Source organism: Gavialis gangeticus, unplaced genomic scaffold (genome assembly GCF_001723915.1).
Source record: "Gavialis gangeticus isolate Ggan-Ray unplaced genomic scaffold, GavGan_comp1, whole genome shotgun sequence".
Taxonomy (NCBI): Eukaryota; Metazoa; Chordata; order Crocodylia; family Gavialidae; genus Gavialis; species Gavialis gangeticus.
In genome coordinates, this window is record NW_017729031.1 from 80,951,312 (window position 1) to 80,964,650 (window position 13,339).

The window sequence follows — 13,339 nt, forward strand, 5'->3', positions numbered from 1 at the left end:
TTTTTTTTTTTTTTTTTTTTAATTGTGTGTATGTTACATGGAGTCTTCCAAAATAATTATTTATTTCAGAAATGCTGATATAGGCAGAAGTTCAAAGGGATACAACAGTTCACACCAATTTTCATTCATAGCTAGAGTATGGAGGAGGAAAAAACAAAAGCGATTCTACTCTAACCTCATTTCCCTTACCTTCTCCATAATATTTCGGCTGATTTCAATACACTTACAGGTGAATCCGGTTTATGTAAACCTATTCAGAGCCGGAAGAATTACATGCCACTCACAGAGATATATGATTCAGTTTCTGACCCTGCCACTCATGATATGTTCAGCAGAAGTCTACCATACAAGCAGCCCTATGGATTGTAATGGAGTTGCCAGGGAAGTCTAATAAGTCACTGAGTGGTAGAACCTGGCCCATAATGCCTGCTTCTGAACATCTTTAACTAGAATATCTTCCATTAAAAATAAAAGGAAGAAAAACATCAAAATTAAAAGGGAGCTCTGCTCCAGAGTCAGGCCCACCCAGTGCTTGTGCTACCCAAGGAATTCTGTTCATCACTTCTGTACTTTCACTCCAAAACCTAAACTTGCATTTAGGAGGCTGCACAATCTATCTTATTAAAAAGAAATGCAAAGGAAAGCTGACTTCTATTTCTGTCATGCTAATCAGAGAAGATAAACATTTTCAAAGCATTTGTATTTGATAAAACAATATATTAACATTCCATTTTTAACCGCTATCTCCTAATCAAATATATTTTCCATTGTAAAACAAACAAACAAAAAAAAAAAAAACCTACAGGAGGCTCTCTCACTGTGCTTTTTATGCTGTCTGAAGGAGCAGTATGCTTACTACACTAAAACATTTAGGCATGGTATATTCAGAAACCCCTTGAGGGATGGTTAGTTGGTGCAACACATACAAGCCACATTCTGTCACGTATCATCAATCTCCTTTTGGCAGCTTGACCCTTTTACTTTTCTAATACTTAACACAGCATGGGAAAGACAGAGGGAGATTCAGAAGAGTCACAGCCAGAGAGATCAGAAGGGAAGACTAGATTTAAAAAGCCTTAGAGGATTCATTCATATATCCTGATTCTCCCAGTCAGAGCCCTAGTTGTAATCTATAAAAGAACTACTTAATATTAAATTATGAAAAATTTTAGGGAAAAGTCCGGACTTGAATACACCAGTCTTTAGACCATCAGTTACTTTTACAGAAGTTTGTCTGCTGACATCACATCTGGCTGCCCAATAAAACTTACTTAGACACAGCATATTTGGCTGGGCTGCATACTGACACACTATTAATACTGATAGCACTGTATGGTGGGCAGGTAATTCAACTGACCTTGGGCTTCCCTGTGTGTGAATTTACACACACACACACACACACACACACACACACACACAATTTAAAGATATTCTGTGGTGACATTTTCAAGGGACTCCAGTGAATGCATGAGTAGGCCAATAAAGAGTTTTTAGTAAGAGTGAATCAAGTTTCCTCTGAAAATAAATGTAAAAGGCCATTTCCTCACCCACATGATCAGTGCAGAAAATGTCAACATATGTGACAAAAAAAAGCAACATTTGATGTATGTCTTGAAAAATCTGAAAAAAAGGTTTCACTGTTAGCCATGGAAAGAATGCTTTCTACACAGAATCACCTGAAGTGCCCTACATAAACTTTCAGAGGGGCAGAAGGTTCTCTTCTCTTCCATCAGCTGAGGATCTTCTACAGCATGAAATGAGCCAAATAATATTCAGCTCTTGTTGCTTAATCGCCAAACTCACTTTCAAAGCATCTATTAAAATAACCCCCCTAATGTTTCAAGAGAAGCTAATCACGAAAACTGAAATGGATAAAAACTAACTATCATGGAGAGTTCTGTCATAAGCATCAGTGAATTCTTGAGGATGGGGTCAACTAAACTTTTAGACTGAGCATTTTGTTACAATTCAAGGTTAATAATTTCAAGCCTTAAATTTACTAACTAAAATGATTAGTATTTTTTCCTCTTTCAAAATATTTGACTAATTATGAGCTATTTCACTGAGATCCATTGCTCACTAGCTTCATCTAGTAACTGTATAAATGCTGGCATATTCCAAGTTTATTGAAAACATAATTTATTTTTAAAGCTCTTCACGTTAAAGAGGTATTAAAAGATTCTGTGTGTGCATATTATTTAGAGATCATAAAAGGCAAAAGAGCAAAACAATATCTTCAACAAGACTGTAGAGAAGATACTGGTGCCAAAAGTTATTTCAGAAAGATTTTAGCTCACTGGTGGAGGATCTTGCCTTTCTGTATTTGCTATGGGGAACTTTGATGCTGTATGAAGTAGCAATAATACCAAAATATGAGTCAAATAGGAGTTCAACAGATATAGTTATTCATGAGCATCATAAAGTATAGTCAGATACTACAGTGATGAGGAATATTTTATTTAGATGCGTTTATATGCACCTCTATACATGTATCCTCTAAGCCTATGACTCAAGGTACAGTCTTCAGTAGCGTTTTGCTTTTGTCCTTAATCATGCTCTTCCAAAGCTTTATGCTTTTTTCATCTTCCACAGCTAGCTAGATGCTAAACAATTATGGGTTACAAAAAAATCCATGATTCTATAAATGAGAAAAAAAATGACCTTGCTAAACAGGAATCAACACCAGAAAACAAAAAAGACAATAACAAAAAACAAAGGTGTGATCCTTACAGTACAAGTTTTATCGCTTGTCATGTGATATAGATTCTCAGTCTGTGCCTTTCAGCCAACCTATCCTTGCCAGACTGCTAACTGCTTTCTAAATAGCAGTAGTGTAACTAAGGGTGAGTGAGCAAGGTACCAGCCCTGGGTACCAGTTTATAGGGAATGCAAGAATGGTGGTAGTCACTACTGCAAACCCAGCCACAGCTGCCACCACACAGAGGACAAAAATAGCTGATAACACATCTTCAAAATAGCTCCTAGCAAGGCGGCAAGGGACAAGGTGGGGTACGGTGTGGTATGGGAAAGAGAATAGCAGCATGGCCTAGAACAGTTTCCTTACCTCACTAGGTTCTCTCAACCATACTAGCTTAGTTTTCTTTAATTTGTCTTTTTCAATTTTTGTCTTAAAAAAAACAGTGTGAATACACCCTGTTATTTCCATAATCACCACTAACACAATTATGTAAATAAGCAGGATATGCAAATAAACAGAAAAGGGAAAAGACTGGAAATGGGTAACATAATTCCTAATCACAATGTAGCAATGCACTGAAAGTCACTCTACACATTTTTGTCATCTCTTAAGGATCTGTGGCAAATAAACTGAAAATTACAGCAACTGTTGTTCAATCACATATTGTACCCTATTGTGTCCTTGCACTTGACTGTGTAAACAGTGTAGAGAAAAATCTCACAAACATGCTCTTAGACATGCTACTGAAGGAATGCTCTAAAATGGCTGATATAGCAGTTAATGACAGGAAACCTGATGTGTATACCTCAAAAGGTGCTTATTCATTTAAAACAGCAAAAGTTTAATCATTCATCAGATCACAAAACTGTTTCATAATTTGAAACATGATAATAAGTTGTCTGTTACAAGCAGAAATCTCTTTCCATGAAGTGTTCAATTTTTTGTGTTACTTGGTTAAATAAGCCAAGTTTTCCTTTACTAGTATCAGCCTATGCGATAAACAGGAACATACTAAAATATGATTTGTAAATAACCAGGCAAAATGTTACAAAGCAAATGTTTCCACCTTTGGGAAAGTATACAAATAACTGAAATTTGGAAGTAACCATTATTCAATAAAGCAGAATCTACTGTATATAAATGTGTTGAGCCTGATTCTGCATTTAGCCAAACTCCTAGCTATCAGGTGCAGCTCAGAGTCAAACCTCCATTATGCTGGTTTAAACGACAGCAAATTCAGGTCTCTTGAGTAAGAATTTTTATTTCAAGGTGCTTTAAGTATGAATGAAGTAGTACGAGGACATAAGGCCACCTAGGCAACAGTTTCAGAAGGCAAAGCCTTCAACTTATCCACAGCACAAATACAACCCCAAAAACCAGCACAACAAACTTCTCTGCACTTATACTTCCCTTGCCCTGGAGAAACATTCTTTACTGAAGAGTATATAGTTTACACAACTATATGTCCATACATGTCCACACAATCCCTGGCCTACAAGGAAGAAGGGCATCATTATTCCTGTTTTAAAGGAGGAAGAAAAGAAAGAGAGAGATGTGAAGTGACTTAATCAAAATCATACCAGCATATAGTAGCAGAACTGGGAGCAGAAGCCAGGTCATCGGATAGAGCCCACTATCCAGCACAGGACATTTGCTCCCATCGGCTTGCAGCTTAATATGGGCCAGATTTAAACCAGTGACCTACCAGTGAAATGTTCTTGGTCCCATTGCCACACTCTTGAGACATCCAACCCACTGAACAACATTCTCTTTAAGAGAATTGAATATATTATTTTCCCTCACAAATAAAACCTAAGAAAAAAAAAATCTTGAAAAATATAGCCTGGGGCCCAAATCCACTTGCAGTGAGGTTCAGCCTGGTGCACTTGGGAACACAATATAAATGCACAAAACCTAAGGTTTCTACACCTGAACTCAGAAAGCCTCCCTGAGGCAGGAACACCTATGCCAACTGGCTATACTTAGAACAACTGGTGGAACAATTTACATTTATAGGGTAACAGATGGGCAGCCTGAATTTCCCAGGTGCTGAACACCTAACAGTTCTTCTTGGCTTCAGTGGGACTTGTAGGCATACAAAACTTCAGAAAAATGAGGCCATCCATGCTTGGCTTTAAACAGCAAAAGAACATAAATGATAAATAAGCAGAAGGTCTGAGAGTAATGCAGGACTGAGACTATTTGGGGTTAAATATTTTAAGGGAGGCCATCACTGTTACCTCAATATCTATTTGAAGCCCTATACTCTTTATATGCCTTGATTTCCAAATAAACACTATGATTTGTGTTCTTGGTTCCTAAACCGCCTCAAGGCTTTAAAGCTGTTAAACCTATCTGCAATGTGATTTAAGAACAGAAATGGATAGTTATCAGACTAGAAGCTAATACATTCTACCAATGGAAAATCTCAATTATAGTAGCTGCTTTTCAAGGGGTTCTCCTCTCCCCTTTCCTGTAAGAGATCAAAAGAAATAAAGCTCCACCTCTCCCTGATGTTGGCCTGAGAGTGTGAGATGAAGGAATTTTTTTAAATGTCGAAAGATTCCTGTGCTGTATTCATTGTTAATAAAAACTGGGAAGATCTCACAGTAGTGTATGTTATTGTTGATGAATGACAGCAAACAATGATGTGGAAACTTTAATAGTAACCAGGATTGTTCCCTGAGCAGTAAGGAATGGTGAAGTGGAGAAAAGCTTTATGCAGCGCTGCAAGCAAATCAGATATCAGGTAAAACAGCAAGAAAAAATAAGAGTGCAACCAGACTCTTCTTATTCTCTCTTTCAGACGTTATTCCCTCTGAAGATACTGGATAGGATTTTCTGGAATACTATGTGGCATAAACCTACACTCAGTGAAGTCAATGCTGAAATCCCCAGCTTCTACAAATGAGAGCAAGATATATGAAAAACTTTAGAAATCCTGTTGGCAGTTATTAAATGAACCATAAGATAAACTTTGTGCTGAGTGCCCCAGAGAGATGTAGGGTGATGTATCAGTTGCTTCTCTGTTTCTCCTGGCCAGCTTGCTTTCACTCCATAACCAAACTATGCACTACACACTGATGTCACATCAGCCATGGAGGAGCATGGATCCAGGTTAGGGGCACATAAATGGACTCTAAGTAAATGAGAAGGTTCAACACTGTCGCATTTCAGTGACCGATGCTTGTCCCTGGATCCCAATGTCCTCATAAGCCACTTTCATACATCACTAGAGAGCTGTGACATCTCAACCTGGTAAATGCTAGGGCATCATGGAGTCAGCACTGCCTTGCCAGGACAGTGAAAAAAAAAGTGGCAGCTCAAAGAACTAACTAACTAAATAAATAAATAAATCACATTTTGGTACTGGCTGCTGATGGAAGAATTAAAACAAATTTAATTTAAGCCTGTTTAAACAACAGCATTCATGGAACCCCCTTTTAACCTTCTGCTTCATGCCTGGAAACTCTCCTTCATTTTGTCATTTTCAAGTGAAAGAGCAAAGAATTAAATTCTGTTTTGCTGGTGCTCAGTTCTGTCGTGGTAGAGCTCAGCTCCAGCTTAGTCTGGGAACTTGGATTGACATACACTGAAACTAGTAAGCCACCCACATTATTTTTGGGTGGTTCAGCCGTTTTCTCTCTCTCTCAAGAATTCTCTAGGTAAAATGACAGGAAGCTTGCAGGCAATTTGGAGCCTAACCTCAGTGAGGCTGGAATTCTGTGCTAAAAAACTCCATATTAAAAACTGTCCAGTCCAGAGTGCATGTGGAACATTGATACCTGCATGAAGTAAAGAATAAGGGGCACGTTTGCAAAATCAATTGTGCAGTTTTAATATTTACTGCACGTTTACCACATATGTCATTTATTACACAGTGGAAAACCGTTAAATGCACAGTAGTTGTGCCAAGTGGCATTATGCTTTTAACAGCTTTATTCGTTTAACAGCTCCAGTTCTCATTATATTTTGCCATGTGGTACACGAGATTTTTATGCATTTAACAGTTTAAGAGGGTTCCATGGTATTTTCCTTTTATGTATTTCATACTTTGCCTGGGTTTTTGTTTTTTTGTAAGCTGTAACCCATGCCCCTCAGTAAAGGAAAGTGCAGGACAAAGGTAAATAATATTTAAGATGGGAGCAAGAAAGAGAAGAAAAAGAATCAGATAGCCCTTGCCATGGCACCAGGAGTTACAATGTAAGGCTGTTTCCTACACATGCATCAGCAGTCTTTAAATGCCTTTCAGTTTTTTCTTCACAGTCATTTTACTTCAGTTTTAATGCCATACAATACTGTTCCTTGTCTGGAGGAAAATAAAAATACATATCAAAAAGTGTGTGCACATCTTTCTCTCTCTCTCTCACACACACGTACACACACACACACACACACACACACTGATGCTGTCTCATAACAAAATTGGGTCACTTTCACACAGGGCCAGAAACTGCTCCTTTGATATAGATTTAATGGCCCCTTTTAACAGTAACCAAGATACTCACTGTCCTTGCATCAAATTCTGTTTACCATCCTCAACATAACAAACCCCTGCCAGGGGGATAAAATTTCCATTTAACTGATTCCTTCAAGAATGTTACCCCCAAATCATGGTTCCTCTGCATATTTTTTTTTAACATCCAAGATAAAAGCTTGTCCAAGTGATTTAACTGTAATATCTCCTGAATGCATGTACGCACACACACGCGCACACACACTTTGCACAAATGGCAGGGACAGAGAGTAAATTATTTATAAGGCAATACTTTACAGAGTATATATAGCATGCAAAAGAGAAACACCTGCCTGACCTGCCATTTCCTTTCAGTTTTCCAGAATGAATTATTTAAGAAAACAAAATTTACCTGCCAAATGAGGATGCCAACATTTTGGAGGGTCCTTGTCCTACTACCAGAAAGCTTAGGTTACATATCACAGTTGGAAAAGGTGTGCATGTGCATCTCAGAGAGGGGGCCCATTAGATACAATGTATATAAATATCTATTAAACTGGATTGAGAGCAGATCCCTTTTCCATCCTATTTTAAAAGGAAAAGGAAACCATTCAGGAGGTTAAGCCAAACCACGACAGGTTCCCCAGAGATGATTATTTTTATTATTGTAGGAACAGATGTATTTTTATTGGTAGGAGGAAGAGATGGGTCTAATTCCAGCCCCAGAATTTGCTCCTTTAAAAAACCACTCACCTGACTTTTATTGGCAGCCACTTTGGCAAACAGGGCCTGAGACACCTTGGCCCTTTTCATCTCCTGTTGGATCTCATCATAAATGGCAGCTGTGATGTTGACGTTGGCGCCTTCCACCTTAATGGGGAGGTCTGTTGTTGGTGTCGAGGTTTTGGCCTACCAAGAGACCATGAAAATAATAATTAAAAAAGTGCTGCTTTCAGCCCAGCCATCTGTGCAGAAATTATCAAAGGATTTCAGTCAGCTGATGCCAAACTGCATTAGCTACAGAGGGACACTTCCTGTCCATTATTCTAATCAGGTTAATTGTGATTGGAAATAATTGCAGTGCATTCCTATAGGACATACAGGGCCCTGTCAACCCTCTCTCTCTTTTTCTCTGTCTCAGCATGTTTACTGAACAGCTCAAAGACAGGCTAGGTAACTGGAGCCCTTAGCTGCAGGCAGTCACCTAAGTTTGTGCTGCTGGCCAGCAACTGCAGCATATCTATGGATCTGTGCCTTTTTTCCTTCTAAAAATGGCATACCTTGGAGGAAGAGCCAATTCTCCCAGAAAAAATGAGTAAATGGGTAGAGGTCTCTAAATAATAAATTATTACTCAATTTAATGCACTCCCTCAAGTCTTCCTCATCCTTTATTAAAGCTATATGTATGTCATTTGAGTATGTATGGTTTCCCATCATTATCATCATTATGCTAGCCAGACAGTCACCTAATTTCACCTAGGAAATCAGTGGAAATGAAAAAAAAAATCATTTCATAAAGCCAGGCTTTGACATGCCTTTGATGTGCTGCCTCAGTCTCCTAAACTCATATTGTGATTTTGTGTATTCCACTGCACTCCTTTTAATTTAATGATTTCCTATCAGCTTCTGTGACAAATGAAGGACAACAACAGAGGATGCCAGCACTTTCCCAGGCTGTGCTAACCCTAAAGGTTTGTAGCAATGCAATCCAGCAGACTGCTATTTTTTTTTTTTTTTTATTTTAAGCACCCCCCAGCAGCCCTAAGACTTTATTGATGAGTCACCAACTGAGAGCTACGTCTCCTTTCACTGGTGATTTTACCATAGGATGCTTGGTAACCTGTCAGCCCTTCAGAATGCCACATTTCCTTTACCTAAACAGAAGATATTAAAGCTGATCTAAATTGGGCTTTACCTCTAAAACTGCTCACTCAGAAATGCCTGCACCAGGTTGGAGAAGCCCCTTAAAGAAAAGACGAACATCACAAGCATAAATTGTGATGGCACAAAGGGCTCAAGAAAGGAGTGGGCATGAGTAGCAGAGCTCAGGCAGCAGTACACATCCACACTTTCCCCAAAGCCTGCAAGCGTTCAGGCCTTGGGCTTTGGTATAGCCCATTGTACCTGACATTCTCCAAGCCTAGGTTTATTATAATGGGAGTTTGGCTCAGACTCACCTAAGGTGCCAATTCTTAGCTGGACAGTACTGACCAAATGCATCTGTGACACTAATAGCTAAGAGCTTCCTCTCCCCTCTCTCTTCTCTTTTGCGATTCTCATCCAATACCTCTTGCTCTGCTCTCCTCCTTTCCACAGAAATTTCATTAATGGCCCAATGAAGCCAGAGGTCTAGGACTCCCAATTATTCCAGTGGTCTTTGAGCAAGAGTTTAAGTTCCCTATACTACTTTCCTGGAATGACCTGCTTCTCCAAAGAGCACAGGCTGCCTTCTGGCCATCCATATAGCATCCCCACCAGCCCCTTTGAATGGTACAGCCATATGCATGCCACCCCCTTCCCACCATCAAAGTACTTTGATCTTTTTGTTAGATTAATCTGGCATTGTCATTCTGGTCCTGCCTGATAACAGATAATACCTTGGAAACACCTTCATCCCCTGTTCAGAGGTACCAATGGATGGGTAACATTCCAGCCCGTTACAGCTTGTGCTTGCTTTCCCTCCCGTGCTGCCCTCATGCTAATATTTACAGCGGAATCAGTTGCTACCCTTACGTTTTACCCATCACGCTGAAAAATCATTCCCGGAAGTACTGCCTCAAGAGACTGGTATCTATGGAAACAATTTTTCAAAATGCCATTGAATCACTGTCTCTAGCACTGAAGCATAATTCCTGAAAGGACAGCATAATTCTTCCTATTTAGGAATCTTTGCTCTTTCCATAGTATATCACTGTGGTATTTAAATATCCCCTTTGAGAGACAATACTTGTTGGAATCCCTGCATGGGACATCATGATAATACTGGCTTCACCCAAATTGATACAATGCATATGGGAAGCAAAGTCACTGTGCTACCTTCTGGCTGATAAGTAGCCTTATTTTTAGAGGTGTCCAAATTGTCACAGCAGTTCCTACACCATGGTTCTCAATTGGCAAGGTGCTGAAATGGTATTTAACTTGTGTACATCATGCTGTCCCTCTTAAGAGTGGAGAATTTCAACCACTGAGCTCAAGAAGAGACAATCACTGAATAGATAAAGCTGTACAGTATGGTAGTTGCTCAAGAACAAAACAAATATGTGAAAAACCCCAAACGTCCTGAATTACTCAAGTCAAAATAATGTGAGAGTGGGCTGCTTTAAACTTTAATAATAATAACTTAAAGATTTTCCAGCACCACTTTGCTCACAAACTTCACTGTCTCTGCTTTACAGATGGGGCACAGAAGTGAAGTGATTTGGCCAACAGGTTGTGACACAGTACCCTGGCCTCCTAACTTCTACTGTCCACTGAGCCATATGTAAACCTGCCCAGAGAGCGAGATTCATTGCCCTCCACATTTAATACTAGGTGTGGAATTTAGTATGTTTCAATCTTATGTGAATGAGCTATGCCTTTGCATTCATAAATGCAAGAAACAGGATTTCTTTAGGTGATATATTTTATTGGACCAACTGTATATTTGCAATAGAGTTAGAAAAGCTGTTAAATGCAAGACATAGAAAAATGGAGAAGAGTGCTGCTATGCTGTGCTAAAACCCTCAGACAGAATAAATCCCCTTTTTCATTACATAGTAACTAAGAAGATAAGGAGTTATGCCAACAACTTGGGTGTGCAACACAAAATTCAGTGTAAAATTTGTGTTGGCAGTGTATGCTAGAATATTATCTTCAATTACAGAATTCCTTTATCTAATTCATAGGTATAAAGTGTATTAAAATACCAGGGTGCACCTGAACCACATCAATTATTTCTACTAAATAAAACCCTATCTTTATGACATTTTTCATGCAACTGGGTTGTAGCATGCAAGCTACAGATCTGCAATATAAATATACACAGTAATATCAGAAGTACAGATAACGTATATGTACAACTCAGATGTTCTGCAGATGAGAAAATACTTAAGTCCCTAAATCAGGATGGTTAGTTATACACACCCACACACTAATGAAATTTAGAATCGAGTTAAATGCTGGAATTGAGCTGTCATGCCTCTGTAGTTAGAAATTTCGAACTAAAGATATGCAAATGACATGATATCAAAAGTAGCTTGCTTTAATCATAGTCTCCTTCCAAGTGCAGCTCCTTTTCAGAAGTGTGTATGTCTGCGATTGTTTTCAGCTGGGGAAAAAGGGAGAACACGCTGCTATGAGTGCCAACGTTCTGTTCTTCTAGTGGCAGATGAGTATCCTATACGGTAGTTAAGAAAGTGGGTGGTAACAGAGCACTAGCAGAAAATTACAGAAATCTGAAACTAGATCAATGAGATGATCCTTGGTGGTAAATAGTAAGAGATAATCATCCCTCTCAACACACCACCCACTTCAAATCTCTGTACTTTAAACGATTACAAATGTAAAACTCTAAAATGACTCTGATTTCCTAGGTAGAATGCTGAACAAATTTATTTTTAAGAGAATCTTATTCACTATGACCCACTGTCAGCCACATACTCGTTCACCACAAATCACATGACATATGCAACACCCTCCCTCCCAGAACAACTCTTTTGTCTTATATTGGACAAAGCAGAGGCACCGACTACATAAAACAAGTTATAAACATGGTCCTTTCCACAATTCGTCATTTAGTATCTAAGCACTGGACATATATTATTAGCCTGTGTGTGCAGCCCATGCACATTCTTTCACATACTAACATACTTATAGTCTTTGTATATGACACTGATTAACGTTAAAATTGCTATAGTGCCTTGCTATAATCCAATAAACACCTCTTTGCAGCAACTCCAAAGCCCCACAAAAGACATTTCCAAGACACAACTGGGTACTAGGAATACACTGAAAAGAACTCTCTCCAAGAACTATCTGCACGTCTTCAAACAACTAACAGACCCTGCCCCGTCTTACCTGGGGGGTTCTGGAGGAACTTGGGCTGCTGGCTGCAGAAGACACCATGCTCACATTGGAGTTCATACTCCTCTCTCTCTCATCCTGATATATACGATCCCGCTCTGAGTCAGGCAGGTTGAGGAAATTCTGCATTGCTCTCAAGTTTACCAGGAGGGACTGGGAGGCTGTCCTAGGGTCTTCTTCTTTACGCAGGATCTCTGACAGCAATCCCTGGTTCAAAAAATGTTTTAAAAAAAGCCAAGTCACGTGTTGTTGTATGTATTTAATTGGTGCAGCCAGCTGGGTTGCAATGCTGAGAACCTACATCAGACTCTTAAGGAATCTCCAGAGAGGATATTTTGTAGGAAAATGTTTGTATTTAGAGGCTGTCAGTTTTGGGGGGGAATGTCCTATTTGGATACTGAAGTAACAATCTGAGCGCAGAGATTCTGGATAGGAACGTAGGAGCATGGGTAGAACAGCAAAATTGCAATTACCGCCAGGTGCCTCCTGCAAATATTTTAGGAGCTGTTAAGAGTGCTCTCCCCCTCTCTCTGCTTGAAGCTGGGAACACTTGGCAGTCCATTTCATCTTTACAAATCTGCCAAGTTTGGTAAATTTAGTTCCGACATTTAAACAGTGCAGGAGGTTTATAAAGAAAAATGTTTGGCTGGGGTTTGTTTTTACAGTCCATTTACTTCAGTCTGGACAATTTTTTCTGATGGGTGAAAATGTAGCAAACCTGAAAGCTTTAGAAGGTATCTTCAGGAATTATGTGAACCCTTTTTTTGCTCCATCTTTCAAAATACTACGGGCCTCATAATACAAGTACTAATTAGCATGTGACATTCATCCACTTTTTAAGAAAAAAAAAATCAGCATGTCAACAGATGGCCAATACAGCAGAGGACACTAACGTAAACAGGATTTAGGCATAAGAAAGGATCAGTTAGCAAATTCTAACTCCAACAACGTGCCAAAGGTAACATAATTATAAAACTTACTAGGCACCACTGACTACCTGTCACCATGCACATGCCCAAGTACTTCACTGGATCATGGTTTAAGACAATGATGTACCATGTATGTTTATATCTGCTCACACTATCAGAATACACACAGAAGAGATGTGCCTGAACAACGTTTAT

The 13,339-nt window shown here is 39.1% G+C and overlaps 1 protein-coding gene across 9 annotated transcripts in view; it reads right to left on the minus strand.

Annotated features, from left to right (window-relative positions):
* The window catches only part of SATB2 (SATB homeobox 2), a 197,697-nt gene that overhangs the window by 45,890 nt on the left and 138,468 nt on the right, over positions 1-13,339 (minus strand). For 8 of the 9 annotated variants that reach the window (XM_019523164.1, XM_019523163.1, XM_019523167.1 and 5 more), the window contains 2 exons: positions 12,210-12,422; positions 7,908-8,063 (listed from right to left, as the gene is read on the minus strand). In XM_019523164.1, coding sequence (XP_019378709.1) covers positions 7,908-8,063; positions 12,210-12,422 — 369 coding nt within the window. The remainder of the gene's footprint in view (positions 1-7,907; positions 8,064-12,209; positions 12,423-13,339) is intronic. The other variant, XM_019523161.1, reaches the window with a different exon arrangement.